Source organism: Nicrophorus vespilloides, unplaced genomic scaffold (genome assembly GCF_001412225.1).
Source record: "Nicrophorus vespilloides isolate i.1.1-1 unplaced genomic scaffold, Nicve_v1.0, whole genome shotgun sequence".
NCBI classification, from domain to species: Eukaryota; Metazoa; Arthropoda; class Insecta; order Coleoptera; family Silphidae; genus Nicrophorus; species Nicrophorus vespilloides.
This window is the reverse complement of record NW_017097052.1, coordinates 18997-36240: the sequence shown is the minus strand read 5'-3', so window position 1 is coordinate 36240 and position 17244 is coordinate 18997. Positions and strand designations below refer to the sequence as shown.

Here is a 17244-nt window from a genome sequence, read left to right as displayed (position 1 = left end):
TTCAAGAAACTTCAACTTTTCTTAAACAACGTATCGAAGATACCCCAGATTCCTTCGCCGCCTCTATTATCCAATTTAACTTTTTCCGTAGGCTTAGTTTTGCTTGGATCGTAAGGCTTGCCTTGGACAGCAACTTGCTTACCTTCGCGATTCAAATCCACCAGAACCATTTGCTTATTTAAAACTGGTACAACCAAATTGTAATGGTTGATTTTCTTATTAATATTTTTCACGGTTTGCTCATATTTACTAACTACTTCATCCCAATCTCCATTAATCTCCTCATCAAATGGATACGCGCCAAACTTTGATCTCTCCTCAGCCAAAGACTCCTTCAAATCTTGGATTTCCTCTCTGATCTCCTTCTGCAGAGTTATCCATTCCGGCGTGAAACCATTATCTATCAAAACCTAAATTATACACATCATAAACAAATAAACTTTCCTGAATTTTCAACACACTTGATTTAATTTATGCGTGACAAAATCCACGTAAGGATTCACATTCTGATGTTTGTTTAACGGTTTTCCGCATCCCGACAAATTATTGAATTCCCCTTTAGACATTGATTCTTGTATCAAATCTTCCACCAACCTATCAAACCCGTACCTAAAACCACACCATTTATACGTTTATTATCATAGCATAACCGTTAAAGAACTTAACTTCGTCTTGATTTTATGCTTAAACGGTACTTTTTTATCCATCAAAGACTTTTCATCTGCCGTGACCTTGGATATCCTGTGCTCAAGTACATTACTTGCTGCCTGCATGGCTCTCATCTTCATATACTGCTTTTCCCTTTGGAAAGGAGTTCCGCTTCCAGCACCACCATAAGACAAGTACTGCCTATGCTGAGGCGCTGTGTGCTGAGAATAAATCAAAATAATTGAACAGCTAATTAAATCTATAAAACGTACTTTAATATCGAATTCCTCAGCCGGCATCTCGTAAGAATCCTCGACGTCCCAGCGTTCTCGTGACTTCTTTTCAGTTAAAACACGAAACGCATGATCAACCTAAAATTGATAAACAAGATTCATAAATATTAACAGAAACTATAGTTTGAACAGAAACCTCTTGGAACTTCTTTGAATCTCCACTGGGACTGTCTGGATGGTATTTTTTCACTAATTCTAAATAAGCTCTACGGATCTGTTCTTGGTCACTTTCTTCAGATATACCTAATATTTGGTAACATTTCTGCAATAAAATAAACAAAATTAATATAATGTGTATCATAACTAATGTAAATTAACAACCTTATATTCTACATCTTTTCGTGATTGTCCACTAAACAGTCTATGATTATTAATTAAAAAATAATTAATTTGGATTCTTTTTCTAAAAACCAGAAAAGCCATTTCTCCTGTAACAACGAAAGAACTTATAATTTTTAATTATCGTTAATTAGTAGTTTAATATTTGTATTTGTTTGGAGTGTTTCCTCAGAGAATTGTAAATTAACACTTTAAATATTTAAGACTTATAATTTTTGAGAAAGTTAAGTTTGTAAACAAACCACGTATATCCGTTATAAGAACTACATTACAAATTAAAGATTAACATTAATTTTCATGATTGGAATTGGAACACTCCAATACCGTTACTTTACCAAATATTCCGTTCGTACTTTTTGGTAATATTTATAATTGAACATAAACATAGTATTGTTACGTTTGCAACCTTAACTTTATGCATTTAATATTCAATCAGGATATGATTAAAAACTATTTGTAAGGACATTATTATGTAACCGCAAGGAATCGTTAGAAATGAGCATGTAGCAATTTGCGGTTCTATTAAAATATACAGTTAATACAACTAATATTTTATGAAAGTCACCTTCCATCTAATTGTAAATATTTCAAATTATTTACAGTTTTACAATTTGTTATTTACATTTTCACACAATTAAAATTCTTTTGTATGCAGAATGCTTCTAATGCAACAATATTTTGGATAACTTTTTCTAATACAGATGATAATTTGTTTCAATATGAAGTAAATTGTAGAGTTATGCTTTTAATCATAGTTTGATTGATCTCAATTGAATATTCGCTTTGATATTGTCCATAAAGGAAATTATGGTTTGGAAATTCCCCGCGGCTTTACTCGTGTTCTACAATTATCTGATCATGTAATAATGCATTGCTTTTTTTATGTTATTGCAATTGCAGGCAATTTACCACTGCATCAGTGGTTTCAAATATGTGAAAATTGCGCACAAATAATGGAAGGTGTGAGGGCGCATCGGGCATTCAACATTGGAGTTGGGAAAAGGTTATACTGCCAGTCGCACGGCGCTCCGCTCAACGTGCGTTTGACAACCTCTCAGCTGCGATAGACGTCACCCGTACATCATCCAACATGGCGGAGAAGAAGAAGGCTAAGAAACGCAAAGAGGTAAATAATTCAATGTTTTTCCTTTAAACGCACATTTTCCACTTGAAATCCACAAGCAACTGCAAAGCTTCTTGCATATCGATCCCATTGTAACCGTTCAGCGATTGTTTTACAGCGTTTTTTATTTAGAATCACTGCAAATATGTTGTGCTTAGGTGACGTTGCCATTTACCATAATTTGTATTTCTTTGCCACCTCGGTAAAGCCCTATTGTCGCGCCGATGGAATGTCATTTGTTGCAACGGAATAATCTATAATTTCAACATTAAATGCTTGGCTTTGTGTCAGTGGCGAGAAAAACCAGTCGGATTAACGGGACAGCGTGAGGTCATGCGTTCCGCTATTTAAATCCATCCCAATCCCAGTGATTACGATTGATTAATGTTTTAATGGTAACGATTTTACCTGGAAAACAGCCTCAATGACACCTCTTCAATTACAAGAATATCTCTGTGCATCTGACATTATCGTTTCGCGTTTGTTTTGGATGCCGCCACTGCTCTCTTGCCGCCAAAAATCAAACTAATCTCATTAATACGAATCCGCAGGGCTATATGGATGAGGAGATCACTGATAAACCCACCAAGAATGAGTATGCTGTGGCCAAATGGATGAAGAAGAATGTTCCCATCAAGAAGATCAAATTCTTGAATCACATGGTTCAGTACTTCACAGGTAATCTCAATGTCAATTAATGGTGGAGCTGTTGGTTTTATGTTGAAAGTATTTGTTTTTCTGCAGCTTCCAAAGCACTTGATGCCTTGATGGAATCAGAGTTTGCCACTGGGGATGAAGCTTTGTTCAGCAGCAGGGTGGATGCTGTCCATTATATGCAAGTTATGTTGGAGCACAAGTTCTTCCACAGAGCCAGAAAGGTTCCAATGTCTGAAAGTGAGCTTAAAGCTAAGAAGAAGAAGAAAGAGGATAAAGCTATTGAGGCTGAAAACAGCACTGCTGAAGGAAAAGCAGAGTCAACTGTAAGTGCGCTATACAATTGAAAGATGTTGATGTTTATTTGTTAACATTGATTATTAGGAAATCAAGGAAAAGAAGAAGCGAAAGGTTCGTCTCGACATGCATATTGATCAGAGATTCGTCGACTGTCTCGACGCTTACGTCTGGATATACGATCCAGTACCGTTCTATTATTGGATCTTCGGTACTCTGCTAGTGCTTGGCGCCATCGGCGTCTGTCTCTTCCCTCTGTGGCCTCCATCAGTCAGATTAGGTAAACACAATTTGCATTTCTAATCAGCAAATACAAACCATATTTACATCACATTTATATTTACTATTATTATTTTTATTTGCAGGTGTTTATTACTTGAGCGTTGCCGGTGCTGGATTCTTCATCTTCATCATCTTCTTGGTAGTTCTTCGGCTGATCATGTTCTGTCTCGTCTGGCTCTTAACGGCAGGGAAACACCACATATGGATATTCCCTAATTTGACTGAAGATGTTGGACTCGTCGCATCATTCTGGCCCTTATACACTGTAAGTTAATCAATCGTAAAGCAAACATAACTTTGTCATTTGTCAAGTCAATATTGAAATATTATTGTTATATAAGGAATTACATGGATTTACTATTGTTATATGAAACGTATATACTTGAACAGTTGACAAAATTTAAAATATGCGAAATTTATGTTGCAACAACATAGGATAGACTTTGGTATTGATTTCGCAAATCGTCGCGTTTTAATTATACGAAGAAAAATACATGTTTCTAATTTTACAGTTTGAATTTGTTGCGTGTTTTTAAGTTATTAATTTATTTCTTACGTTGTGTTTTATTATGTAATCACGGTAATTTAGTAATTATAGTGTACAGGCAGTTCCATTTTTATATAGTTTTCAGCCTAATTTACTCTTATAAGCATAAACAGGTTTACTTTCATGACTACAAATTTCAGTGATTTACTATTAAAAAATAATATTTTTTTTTAGTATAAATACGTTGGTGATGGTGGTGACAGCAATGGCTCATCCTCAAAGGTTAAGAAGAAGAAAGAGAAGGATTCCGACGCGGAGAATGACGATACAGAGGACGACGGAGAGGATTCCGATAAGAGGAGCAGCACCGAAGCAGCGGAACAACCTAGGTATTGAATAGACTACCAAAAAAAAAAGAAAAACCTAACAGTATTTGTTTTCCTTACCTCATGTTCCATTTACCAAATACTTAATTTTCTCTTAAATAAATGTACTGTAACGTTTTCTTTCTCTTTGATGATCTCCATTAGTAACAATGAACCAGGGAATAACGGAAGGAGCACGTCGTCCGAATGCGACAACGATTTCGTAATGGTCGATCAAGACGAGATCGAGTCTTGATGTCGCCTGAATTTTGGGAGAAACAATGCACAGTTTAACTATTATTTAATATAAATACATATATTATAGACAATTGATCATATTATAATATGGAAAGAAAGAGGTTTTTTTTTCTTCTGTTTTTAAACTAAATGTAAGTCTAGTTTCCTGGATTCGACCCACGATGCTTTATAGAATGCCTCTAGCATCAGACCTATTTGTTACCGTTGTAGAAAAATTGTCCGTTTAACCCGATTTCGTTATTATTTAAATATCTTATATCTATATATATATTATTTTCGTGAATTATTTTTTTTTATACCTGAGAACTGATTGTGTGAAACATTTTTTTTCGATCTGTTTTAATTGTAGAGGGTTCAATAAAACAAATGTACCTAATTTTATATCCAGATATATAGAAAGAAATTTGTTATATCTATTTTACCTCTTGGTGCGTTGATATGCGTTATTTATTAGAGCTTCTGTTTTGATTTGTATAAATGAAAATGTTGCATTTAGAATATTTATAAATACTATATATATATATTGAAGGATGGAGATTTATGAATATTGAGGAAATAAAATCTGATAGGTATTATTAGATTTTTTCATTTATTTTCTTAGATCCCAGGCAGCTGTTATGAAACAATGTTTGTTTATTAGTTTACAAACATAATAAATAGTGAGTGATGTGTCATTTCCATGGGATGAAGAAAATAGTTAAATAATGAAGGTATGTAATTAATTAATTGATAAGTTTAGATATGTTTTTCTCATCTTTGATTTGCTTTGTAGAAACATATTTCGAGATGTGTTTTATTAGAATTTTAGTATAAATCTTATGTCATCAGAAATTGTTTCACTTGGATAACTAGATTAAAATTCAATTTCTTGTTAGTACTTTATATTTATATAAGAAAAGAATATTCGTAATAAATCAGTCAAATAAATTTATTTTTAAATATAAAAAAATAATAATAATTGAAAAATTACAACACACGATACAAACAATCTTAAAAGTCTTAAATGCCCAATTTATTAGTGATCAGATCGTCGGCTTCTAAAGCCTATATAATAAAATAGGATGTATTTATATAGCATCACAATTTTGGTAATGAATTTGTTAATAATAGCGTAAATATTAAACATATTGCAATCTCACATCTTTGGTTAAATAAATATTGTTAACTAACTACCAAGGCATCAATCGGTACGTTTCCGTCAAAGCTTTAGACTGAATGAATGAATTCGATGGGTTCCAGCGAATCCTCGAAATGGTCCTCATGCAAATCGAAATCCGTAGCAGTCAGAGATGTGGGTCTAGCGTAAATTTCCTCTCTGCTCAGCTTTCGATCCAGCGTCTTGATCTCCATGTAGGTGTGCGAGTTGTACGAGAACACGCTGCGTTCATCCTCCTTACCATTCCTACTCACATGGACCTCTAAAGAATCTGGAGCAATGCTAAAAGTCCTGTCGCTAGCATCGCTGAAAACAGTGGATTTAGTTAACATAGTTTTTCGTTTTAGTATTGCTTACCCAATATTATTAGGTCCAATTATCACAGGCCCGAAAAATCTGGTCGGTTTCATCGCATCTTCTGCGGGCTCCTGGTTTCTGAATAGCAAACTGCTGTGCGGTCTCGGAATGTCGTAGTCTGGCTCGGATAATCTTCGTTTCCTGATCGGAATCAAACTTATCCACTGAAAGATTATGATTTAACAGGTTGATCTCTATAATTACCTAAGTAGGAGTACCTCTTCATCTGTTAAGGAGGTTGTGACTAAACTGGTGGTAACGCCGGGTTGGAGTATCGGCGCGTTCGTGACTTTGCTTAGTTCCGCTAGCAGCTTGTTCAAATCGTCGGAATATCTCGTGCAGTTCTGTACAGGACTCTTTGGCTTCTTCCTCATCTCGACTTCCTCGTGGTTACTGTTACCAACGTTGAATTTATCTATAAGCTCTTTGACATTAGCCGACGGCTGAGTCCTTTCGTTATCCAATTCATCCAATATCTCGTCTATGGTCTTCAGTTTATCCGGGATGTTTTCGTTGCTATGTCGGATCCGTTTCAATTTCGGCCTTGGTATGTTCAGCAACGTCAGAGGTTGCTCAGTTATACTACATTTCAGCTTTGGAGGCAAAGTTGGTAAAACTAAAATTTTCAAATAGATTGTAAAACATAATAATGCATTACGGTTTTAGTCAGAGAGTTACGATTTGGCGAACAATGCGGCAAAATTTATCAAATTATCATTTTAAAATAAAAATGATGCCGGATTGTTTGCAATCATACACTAGTTTTCTAAATTAGTTTAAAACAAAAAAAAAACCATCAGCCGTGAAAAAGTTTAGTCCACACAATAAATTCAAGTATACAGAAGATTAAATAATAAAACTAGAGGAAGATTTCAAATTATAAAAAATAAAACACATTCTCATGCATCTCCACGCAACTACCGTATTTAGAAAACAAGTGCTGAACGTTTCTTAACCTTTGACCCTTCTTTTTCTTAAGCACACCTTTCTCCCCGTTGATCGGTTTCGAGTACTCAAGTTCCATGTTCTTACGTTCGATCCTAGTTTTCAGTTCCTCATCGAACTTTGCTTTCTCCGCTCGGCTGTGCTTCAATTTCTCCTGAAACATCATACAAAATTAAAAAAATTGTACTTTGACAACAAAATTGTTATAATTTACCTCTAGAAATTGTTTTTTCGTCTCCAGTAGCGATTGTAACTCATTCAGTATTTGCAAATCTTTGGTGTTTACCTCCTCCTTGGGCTTTTTTACCGGTTCAGAGATCTCCTCCTTAGTAACAACATCATGTTTTCTGATTTTCTTCAGCATCTTTATCACGAAGCTGTTCCTTTTGAAAGACATCTTCTTTGATTTTTGTTTCTTATTTTTTTCACCGGACGTTTCTTCCGCTTGTACAGCCACGAGGTGCTGTACTCTGGGCGGCAAGGCCGGCATGGTTTCTTCGTATATTGCTTGATCTGAGCTTATATCAGAGTATATAGGTATATCGTAAATCTTGGTGGCTCTGTAGAGAGGTCCACTACCGGTGTAATCGTTAACATCCTCGCTGTTTTCTTGTATCAACTCTCGTTTGGTAAGAATTTCTTGATACACATGATCTCTAGTTACTTTCGATGTGTCTTCATCATCTCCCGACGTGACGTACTCAGCATTCTCAACTACGAATTCGTCAGTTTCTCCAGGCTCTAAACCTACGTACTCGGTGTTTTCCATTACCACTTCTGCTATCTCATCTTCCTTCTCTTTGGTCTTATTGACAGTAGCGTACATGACTAGTTCATCGTTGGAAGACTGCAACAGCCTCTTCAGGTTGTCATTTTTGGGTAGCTTTGGGCTCATCGATAGTTTGGATATCGCGTTCAGACTTCCACCATAGGAATGAGCTCCCAGATTCTGCATCCTCTCAATGACGCTCTTGTTCGGATGCTGAGGTAACTTTTCAAAACGTTCGGGGAGCGTGTTGTGACGGGATAACAGCGATTTCTGTTTGGGGAAATTGGATGATTTGAGCCTCTAAGTACTTAAGTGTCATCTCTATTTAAGACAATTTACCGTATTATTCTCCGTGGGCGAGGGCAGCAGATCGTCTGCTGAGTATCTGAAATGGGTCATCTTCGTGGCTTTACCGGAACTTTGGTTGAGTGCTGTAAGGATTCCGTGCATCCACTTATCCTGTTCCAGGCGACTCTCCGCTCTCTGTAATAATGAACTGTTATATTCTGAATTAGATGATAATTGTTATTCACGTACGAGAGTTATGGTATTTGTGCGTGTTTCTATTTGGAAGATGCAGGAGGTAACCAGAGCAGGTTTTATGTTGCAACTAGGACCTAAAGTTATCGAACCTTTACAAGGACCAATAGCTTCGTATTCAGCTTTAGACCTATAATACAGTAGAAGACGACCTTCCAGTACAAACCAATACTTCTTCCATGGCGAAACCATCCGCTGCAATCATACACACCATTATATATGGATTAAAAATTTATTAACTAATTACCAATTTGCATTTCTTTTCTAAATATCCTGATATTTTTGCATTTGTAGGCGATTCACTTGACATTCTCTGAAAATAGAAATTACTTAATAAGAATAATGTAGTATATAATATCAAATTTAATTATATAACATTCATGTTTATCTCATTATTATGATTATATTGACGGTAGCATGCGGAATCCTAACAATGCACGTCCTTGCATAATATTATTTTCAAACGTAATATTTGTTATTGTTGTTGTTATTATAAAGATTTACATAAAACTATCGACGTGGAACCAACAGAAACATAATTGTCTCTCAGGAATTCTTTAGCAATTTTTACGTATTTCGTTTCAATCCGTCGATGCTTCCAGCATTGTTTTCTATTGACAATTTAATTGGTACTTATCAAGCACATCCTTCGATTGCTCATCGATTAAGAAACACGACGGAATTTCTTTCTTGCACTTCTTTTCCAATTTAATTAACACTCGTCTATGCAGGATACCGCAACGATGTTCTTCTGTTTCCAAATTAGAAATGTTCTTCGGCAACTAGAGCGTACCATTCTTGCTCCGAGGTCCGAGTAAAAGTAATACAATTTCTCTGGTATCCAGTAATAAGTTATGATAAAAATCGAAAACGCATTTGCAACGCTAATTACGCTCCTCGGATTCATTTGGAACCGATTGTGGAACGAATCCGAGGAGTGAAGGTAGTAACAAAAGAATGCATGTTTTCTTCACTTTTTATGATTTGTTATTATAGTATTATGATTTGTTGTATAACGTTAAAATTCCTTAAATTAGCTAAGAAAGGTAGGCAGAAAGACTTTGGAAGTTGCCCAAATTATAAATATTAAAGACTACAAAAAATATAGTTTATATATAAGAATTATTATAATTCTTTTAGTTTTTGAGAAATTGTCTTTTAAGGTTGATTGTGGACTAAATTAACGAATTGTAAAGACAATTTATCTTATTTCAAGAAAATTAAGAATGACAAATTTATCTGAAAATATAATTCTTAAATTTGTTAAAATTGAACTAAAAAATATTTTAAATATCAACGAATATCATAAAGTACAAATTAAAGTTATATGAAGAATATTTACTTTTATTTCATTTTAAAAGTTTCAATATATAAAAATGTAAAAAACTGTTCGAATTAATCACTGAAAATTAAATCTTAGACAAGTTTTATCATTAATGTAAATATGTGAAAACCGCAAATGTGGTGTAAAATGTTTATTTAGAAAAAAAAAATAGTACATTTCCTTGTTTATAAATTATTTATTAGTTTTGCGAAGCGCTTTGTTTCTAACTAATGTGATTTATTGACAAACATTTTCTAGCTGTATAAAACAAAGTTTATTGGTAATAACTGTAAGTTAAATCAGTTTTAATGATAAATATTTTATAATTGTATTTCGTAGAAACAAAACGTATTGTTTGTAAATACAACAATTAATTTAGTGTAAAGTGACAATTAAACTAATTGCACGTTATTATCAATTTAAAGAAAACGGTCACTGGGTTAATTTAATTATGACGTTATTTCTATTTCCATAGAAAATTAGTGCTAACTGCAACAATGGGAAAACTATTTAATAGCATTAATTATATCTACTAGGTGTAGCCTAATGGAAAAAGCGAGTAAAGGAAAGTTGGCGCTATTTATAGTCCAATATCTCTTAAGAAAACTTATATTTCGTTTTTTCTATTGTTTTTATTGTCAAAACTTTATTCAGTTTTAAAATAATTTTAAAAATTATAAAGTTATAATAATTTAAACTTTGCCTTTTTAGTACATATTATACAATTATACAAATGAAATGATTACATATTGTGGGTTTCTAGCAGATTGCATATCAAGTGCATGTACGCACTAAATTAGATAAGTCATGACCGAAATCACTAACTAGCTACAATCGTGTATATTAGCTTATGTCATAGTTAGAGTTGCAGTAAACGAATTTTGCGGCTGGTGCCAAATATCAAATTAACAATACTCTTACCTATTACTTTTAAATATTGTGTAAAAATATTTTTTTTTTAAATGTGAAAACACTGTTTTCTGAGCCTTAATTTTGATCGCAAATTACTGCTAATGGATCAAGTTTAAGTTCAAGTATTTATACATAAGAATAACAGTTATATAGTATGGTATGGAGACTGCTATTATAGTTTCCGAGAAAACACTAAAATGAGAAAATTTTGTGTGATCATAGCATATTATATCAGTAAAATTTTAACTTTCTACAGTTAAAAGCCATTACAACTTACATAAACATCATTAAAGCGTTAATTATAAAATTTACAAAAAAAAATGATATTTTTGTCAAAAATAAATATTTTCAATATAAGTATGAGGTTGGTCGATATTATAGAAATACATTTGTGTAAAATTAATTAAATTAATTGTGAAATATTAAAACGAAATGAAGAAGTATTAACTTATTGACGGTTGAAATTAAAGCTAATCAAATTTTGTTGATGGTAATTGAATCTGACAAACTCTAGAATATGGGAAGGGCTAATCGATAATCCATGCTTCCCTATGCACGAATCGAATGGAATTCGAACCATTCGAATAGAAGACTTCTGCTCCGTTGATTAGAAATGCAATCTCTTTTGTTTTCTGTTTATTCCGTGCCACCTCCACATTCTTTTCGCTTTGTATGTGATTTATCGAAAGCGTGCTAAATGAAATTAATAAAATGGCCGAGTCATTTTCCTATCTAATTGGAATTCTATTTCTATTTTACTTTTACTCGAGACGCGCTTTACGCATCGACAATTCCGTTGCAACGGAGGGAACTTATTTTTGGGGTGTTCTTAGTTATTTTTGGAATGGTATTCGAGACGCCGACGAGAGAGAAAACATTTGGGGTTGCAAATAGTCACTTCCTTTACCTTTTTTTCGGTTCAGGATATTCTTAAACGCCTACACCTGGTTGGGCTATGTTTAGATACTGAATTGATGACTCAAAAATGTCAACCAGTACAGATTATTCACTTACTGGATATAAATGAATCAATTTTAGAATTTAATTCATAATGTTATCATTTATGTTATAAACATACCAACATACTTTAATTTAATCACTCATATTAGAATTTGCAAAATAAATATATTTTCAAGTTTCATTCATAAATTTATAATCTTCAATAATTTGCAACATATTTTATATCATAGAAATTAATTAATACACTAAATTCATTTATATGACTAATTAAGCTATGTTTAGATGCAGAATTGATGACTTCAAGATGTCGTTCGGTTCAAATTTGTTTCCACTTAAGTCAAAATAAGTTAAATATGCGACTTAATAAATTCGTTTTAAAGTTTCATTCATAATTTTAACAGTATTTATCCGCATATAAACTAATGTAATATACAATAACGCATTCCATTTTGAAATCATTTTTCTTACAATTTATTTTGCTCGTTAAGCAAGTTTCCACTGTAATATAATTATTTATTAATTTCTTCTGATATTTCATTCACAATTTATTAATACTTCAACTTTTAAATACTTTATATATATTAATTACGAGTTATAATTCTGAAGATATTATTAAACTCCTACACATGGTTGAGCTAACTTTAGACCGACATAATTGATGTCTGAAGATGTCATCCGGTTCATATATTTATGTTCCTTCAGTCGCATTTCAAGGATATAACCAGAGTCAATGGACCAGTTTCATTCATATTTTCTCAGATAAACATTACAAAAAAAATACTATTAACTTTCTCTTAACTAAACTTTTACTACAACTTTCCAACATATTTAATTTTCTTATATATTATTCACATTTTCATTCTGCCACTTTTTCTTTTAAATTTAAAAATTTATAAAAAAAATTAAAATTATAATTGAAAAATAACTTTTTTTTAATAATCACATCATTTTATTTGCCTTTTTTATACTTGCATCAGTTTTTCAATTAATTTTAACTAATTATTATCTATGAGTAACTAATTTTTGATTTGAATTAAAACAAAACGATGTATTTTTTTTAATATGATTTTTTCTTTATAAAAATGAAATTTCCAAAAAGTTTCAAACAATTTTCATAATTAATTGATATTTAAGTATTCTTTAAATTAATGATACGTAATTAAATATTTGAAGAAGGAAAAATTAGTAAAAAATTATAATTTCTAAAGAAAACTTTAATCTTTTTAATTACTTTATTTGCTTTTGCATGTATCTTTGTATATAATTATTAGATTAAACTTATTTATCTATGAGTAATTTATTTTTTTCATTAAATAAAAGCAGAACGCTCTAATTAATATTTACATAAGTTCCATAATTACAATATGAGTAATGATGTGTTTATTACAAATATGAAAATTGAATTATTGTTAAGAAAATCTAGGACAATTTGTTCTATGTCGTATCAACAAGGCAGACAGACACGATGTGTTTGTTCGGATGAGGAATTCAACCTTCGACTGTATAGAAAAAAAAGTAAATAGAAACAAAAAACACACATACACACTTAGAGTGTCGATAATTGTGGTAAATTACGTTATGCGCGACTCTAGTTTTTTTTATAATTGCATTTTTTAAAAAGGAAACACGCTTCGTTGACGGTATCAAAAACGGTGTTGCACTGCAAGTGCATTTTGTAATTACTGAAATAAAATAAAAATATAAAATAAACTGCACGCACGTCTCTCGCATAGATGGAATGCATTTCCTTTTTTATATGTATTTTATATATAAGGATAATCGCATTTCAGTTTGAGTTATGCAATCAAAACAGAAAATACATAGTTAAAAATTACTGTTAAATTAACAAAATTTAATTTGGTGACTAATTCTTATTTTATTGATTATGTTTCTAAAGTATTATACTTTTTTTTATAAGTATTGAGGTTACCGTGGGTCCCAGTAGCGTCGCTGAGCCATCCATTTATCATATTTATGCTCGGGGCCTCAAAATCCAAATATGGGCCCTAAGCAACAAATCTTCTACTTTTTTCTTACTTAATTACTTAAGTACTATCCTTACTTAATTTAATAACTAAATATGAAGAATAATCCAAAATCCAATATTTTTTCGTGGGCCCCAAAAATTCTCATAAAATTTGACTATATTTAATGTTACTATTGAATAAAACGGCTCTGGTTTATATAAGAAATACTAATGCAATGTAAAGGGTATCCCAAAATGAACGCAAGACAGATTTTAGCCTTCAGATTTTGATTTTTTTATTGAATCATAAAATACAAAGTGCGGCAAATTCAAATCTTGCGTTAATTTTGGGACATGCATTATATTTCACAATTTACAAAAATATTTCTATAATAAAATATATTATTATATTCAAAACTTCAAAATGATGGAAAAAAATGTGTGATTTTTATTTGTAAAATGTTGCAGTTAGTATTAAATTAACTTGTAAAATGTAACAGAGCATTAATTACACTGAATTCTTATAGAAATATAACAAATAGTTGTTTATGGGATGCAACTCGCAACAATTATGTAATGCAACTTTTTTCTCTTGAACCGTTAAGACGTTATAAAAACTCTATTTCACGGATAATTATCCGTTGATTATGTTTAGATCCTTAATTGCGTTTTTTTTTAATGAAATTAAACTTTTCCTGATCTTTAATTATCCTTGCACATTTGTTTTTTTATAATGAGATGTTAATAATTACTTTGGATAAAAAAAATATGCAACATCACTCATGAAATTCACAACTCATGGAGTTTCCTAATAAACAAATATTGTTCGACGTTCTCTTTGGTATTAAAAATTTTTATTTTGTGAATTTCATATGTTAAATCTTATATAATAAGTTTTTTTTTTGATTATATTATATTGGTTTTAATCTTTGAAGTTATGACTCAAATTTAGTAGAATCTTATATTTTATTCACTTTTCCTAAGAATCTAAAATTTGATCTATATTTTGTATGAAATTCCAAAGTATTTAATCAGTAATACATTTCTTGTAATACTGAAGAATCACCCTTTTTCAGTATGATCCGTGACAAATGTTGCTTAACTTTCATAAACTAATAATCCAATTGGACTATCAATTAATGTATTATCATGTAAATAGAATGTTAATTCTACAATTTAAAGTTAAAATTTTGAACTAATTAGTAAAGTTGTATAAGTCAATATTTGTTATTTTTTTGTTATTGATTATGTAACAGAATTAAACGGATGTTTGACGTCAAATTTGAATTAGTAATTAACACTAATTGAAATAACGTTAATTATGAGTGTATGTTAGTTACTAAATATTAATTACTTTTTTCATTAAAAAATAAAAATAAATAATGAAATTTGTAGATTTCAAATTACTTCACTACTTTGCAAGTGTTTGTGATTATTTCATTGTGTGGTTATGACATAATTCAATATCACCGGAAATGTTTGAAACTTACCAAGTTTGCTTCTCAGTTCGAACAACAAGTAATCCCAACTGTGCTCTATATTGAAATCACTTAATCGAATAGCACTAAATTATCACTTTTATCTGAAAAGGAAAGAAAGTTTTGTGAATTTGTTTAATGATTCGTGTTTTTGATATTTGCGGTGTTTCGAGCGCGTGTTTCGTTGCTTTGTGTGTTTGTTGCGTTCTAAACGGACGGCTGCGCCGTTGTGAACGCAGCGTAGCAAATGCGTATAGCATATAGCAAGAACATGGGAGTAAGCGTGTAGGAAATAGCGCAACGAACGGTGGGATGTTGATAGATTTTTGGGCCCCCGGTTTTCGCGGAAGTTGACATCCGTCCTGCGTAATCTAGACCGCAGCACGCTATTGGAGCTTTTAAATAACAAAGGAAAATTTTTATAAAACTTAAATGTTAATTTACCATCGGACCGTGAACACTACCATTCCGTGTCCAAATATCTATAACCCATGGGAAAGTGTCCAGTTTGCACCAATTTGTCGATATTTCACACTTTCTTTGTGCCTCTGCTACACTTTAACTCTTACATTAATCCATTACCGAAACGGTGATTACTTAATTGTGACAAGTATAACAATTGAGTTATGCAATTTTATTTTGTTTATAATTTGTAGTTTGATATAAATTATTTGTTTCCAATAAAATAACTGTTACAAAAGGCCTATTGTCCATTTAAAAAATAATATATTTACTTGTATTGAGATATTTTAATAATTCATTGAGAATATTTATTTTAACACATTGTTATCATATTTTTTGACTGGAAAGTCTGTTTGAAACCGAATTGTTCGAAAACCGAAACCATTTTCACATTGTTTAGATCAGTGTTTCCTAATGTGAAGCTCATGACCCACATTGGGGCAATTTTATTGTTAAGTGGGACAATTCGAAAATGGACACATCTAGAGTATGGCTTATGGCGTATTATGTATATGTTACATAAGGGCATAAGCATTTTAGAAACGCATGTCACATGAAGGTTGGGAAATACTGGCTTAGATGATCGTTTATTTCAAATTTTATAAAAGTTAGATATGTTTGTATAGAAATGGGCCAATAAAATTTGTATAGAAAAATACATAAAATCTTAAACAATATAATTAGAAAAAAATAATTATATTAGTTTTTTTTAAATAAATAATTAAAATATTGACGAAAATTTCTGTAGAAAGAAAAAGTAGATATTTTTTAATTAGATAATACCCAAAATCAGTAATGAAATATCTTAATATATTTATAAATTTGAATTTATTCATGATTTTTTTTTATAAATTTTCGACAATTATTATAGTTATTAATATTACATACATTTTAATCCAAATGAAAATGATAAAACAAATACATATACAATAAGAAAGTAATTGAAATTCGGACGTTATTGAAAAATTCGAAAACCGAGGTGTTCGAGAAGTTTATGATTAAAATTCCATTTAGTTTTGTTTATAAAATTTGATAATAGCAAGACCATATCGTGCATTAGAGAAAAAGAAATTATATAAGTTTTTTTTTAATTATATACGTAAAATCAGCAATATCTCATGTTAATATTAATAAATTTTAAATTTTCTTATGAACATTTTCTACTATTATTATTAATATTAGATATATTTAAAAATGAAAGTAATAAAATAATTCGATAATAAAATAATCAAATTTAGAAAATTCGAGAACCGAGGTGTTCGAGAACTGAGAATCCACTATATTTGATGTAACGTAACGTTGATGGTTACAATTCCATTTAGTTTTGTTTATGAAATCTGATAAGAGAAGGGCATGAATGAAGGGAAACGTGCATTAGAGAAAAAAGGATCGTTTCTTTTATCAGGTGTAATCTAGTAGGGCCATTATGAAATGTGGTCGTTGCGTACGTTATTCTTCTGCCCACGCAGAGTGAAATATAATCTAGTTATAAGGGTGCAGTTTATGATTACGTTACAAGAGCATTACCGCGTATTTATTACATTGTGTTTCACCTTACTATTATTACTCTATTTACAAAATGTAAAGTATGCAACTGATATCACTACTTGAGACTTCTAAACATTATTT

At 31.4% G+C, this 17244-nt stretch overlaps 3 protein-coding genes across 4 annotated transcripts; 1 reads left to right on the top strand and 2 right to left on the bottom strand.

Annotated features, from left to right (window-relative positions):
- Positions 1-2: 2 nt before the first annotated feature.
- LOC108558769 (dnaJ homolog subfamily C member 28) lies at positions 3-2939 on the bottom strand. The gene is made up of 7 exons (XM_017915785.1): positions 2812-2939; positions 1263-1369; positions 1078-1203; positions 921-1019; positions 667-869; positions 462-609; positions 3-410 (listed from the first exon to the last, which is right to left on the bottom strand). The coding sequence occupies exons 2-7, from the start codon at positions 1362-1364 to the stop codon at positions 12-14; spliced, it is 1077 nt and encodes a 358-aa protein (XP_017771274.1). The 5' UTR covers positions 1365-1369; positions 2812-2939; the 3' UTR covers positions 3-11.
- Positions 2265-5287, top strand: LOC108558770 (translocation protein SEC62). Its single transcript, XM_017915786.1, has 7 exons — positions 2265-2406; positions 2955-3081; positions 3148-3383; positions 3442-3634; positions 3720-3901; positions 4358-4512; positions 4654-5287. The coding sequence occupies exons 1-7, from the start codon at positions 2371-2373 to the stop codon at positions 4742-4744; spliced, it is 1020 nt and encodes a 339-aa protein (XP_017771275.1). The 5' UTR covers positions 2265-2370; the 3' UTR covers positions 4745-5287.
- Positions 5288-5732: 445 nt separating this feature from the next.
- Positions 5733-15431, bottom strand: LOC108558775 (RB1-inducible coiled-coil protein 1-like). 2 transcript variants are annotated; one of them, XM_017915800.1, is made up of 9 exons: positions 15166-15431; positions 8761-8826; positions 8511-8708; positions 8313-8456; positions 7419-8243; positions 7244-7358; positions 6464-6875; positions 6260-6400; positions 5733-6208 (listed from the first exon to the last, which is right to left on the bottom strand). In XM_017915800.1, the coding sequence occupies exons 2-9, from the start codon at positions 8821-8823 to the stop codon at positions 5953-5955; spliced, it is 2154 nt and encodes a 717-aa protein (XP_017771289.1). In that variant the 5' UTR covers positions 8824-8826; positions 15166-15431; the 3' UTR covers positions 5733-5952. The 2 variants fall into 2 exon arrangements, with proteins under 2 accessions (XP_017771289.1, XP_017771288.1); XM_017915799.1 differs by having other exon boundaries at positions 6260-6423; positions 6478-6875.
- Between the last annotated feature and the right edge of the window lie 1813 nt (positions 15432-17244).

What these genes read in the sequence shown, in the direction of transcription:
- LOC108558770 (XM_017915786.1), top strand. Translation starts at nt 2,371, where the DNA reads ATGGCGGAGAAGAAGAAGGCTAAGAAACGCAAAGAG. An exon ending in AAGGAAAAGCAGAGTCAACT is followed by an intron (nt 3,384 to 3,441) that starts GTAAGTGCGCTA and finishes ATTGATTATTAG; the next exon opens with GAAATCAAGGAAAAGAAGAA. An exon ending in GCCTCCATCAGTCAGATTAG is followed by an intron (nt 3,635 to 3,719) that starts GTAAACACAATT and finishes TTTTATTTGCAG; the next exon opens with GTGTTTATTACTTGAGCGTT.
- LOC108558769 (XM_017915785.1), bottom strand. Translation starts at nt 1,364, where the DNA reads ATGGCTTTTCTGGTTTTTAGAAAAAGAATCCAAATTAATTATTTTTTA. An exon ending in ATTCAAAGAAGTTCCAAGAG is followed by an intron (nt 1,020 to 1,077) that starts GTTTCTGTTCAA and finishes TATCAATTTTAG; the next exon opens with GTTGATCATGCGTTTCGTGT. An exon ending in CTGAGGAATTCGATATTAAA is followed by an intron (nt 870 to 920) that starts GTACGTTTTATA and finishes ATTTATTCTCAG; the next exon opens with CACACAGCGCCTCAGCATAG.
- LOC108558775 (XM_017915799.1), bottom strand. Translation starts at nt 8,823, where the DNA reads ATGTCAAGTGAATCGCCTACAAATGCAAAAATATCAGGATATTTAGAA. An exon ending in TAGAAAAGAAATGCAAATTG is followed by an intron (nt 8,709 to 8,760) that starts GTAATTAGTTAA and finishes GTATGATTGCAG; the next exon opens with CGGATGGTTTCGCCATGGAA. An exon ending in CCTCCTTAACAGATGAAGAG is followed by an intron (nt 6,424 to 6,477) that starts GTACTCCTACTT and finishes ATAATCTTTCAG; the next exon opens with TGGATAAGTTTGATTCCGAT.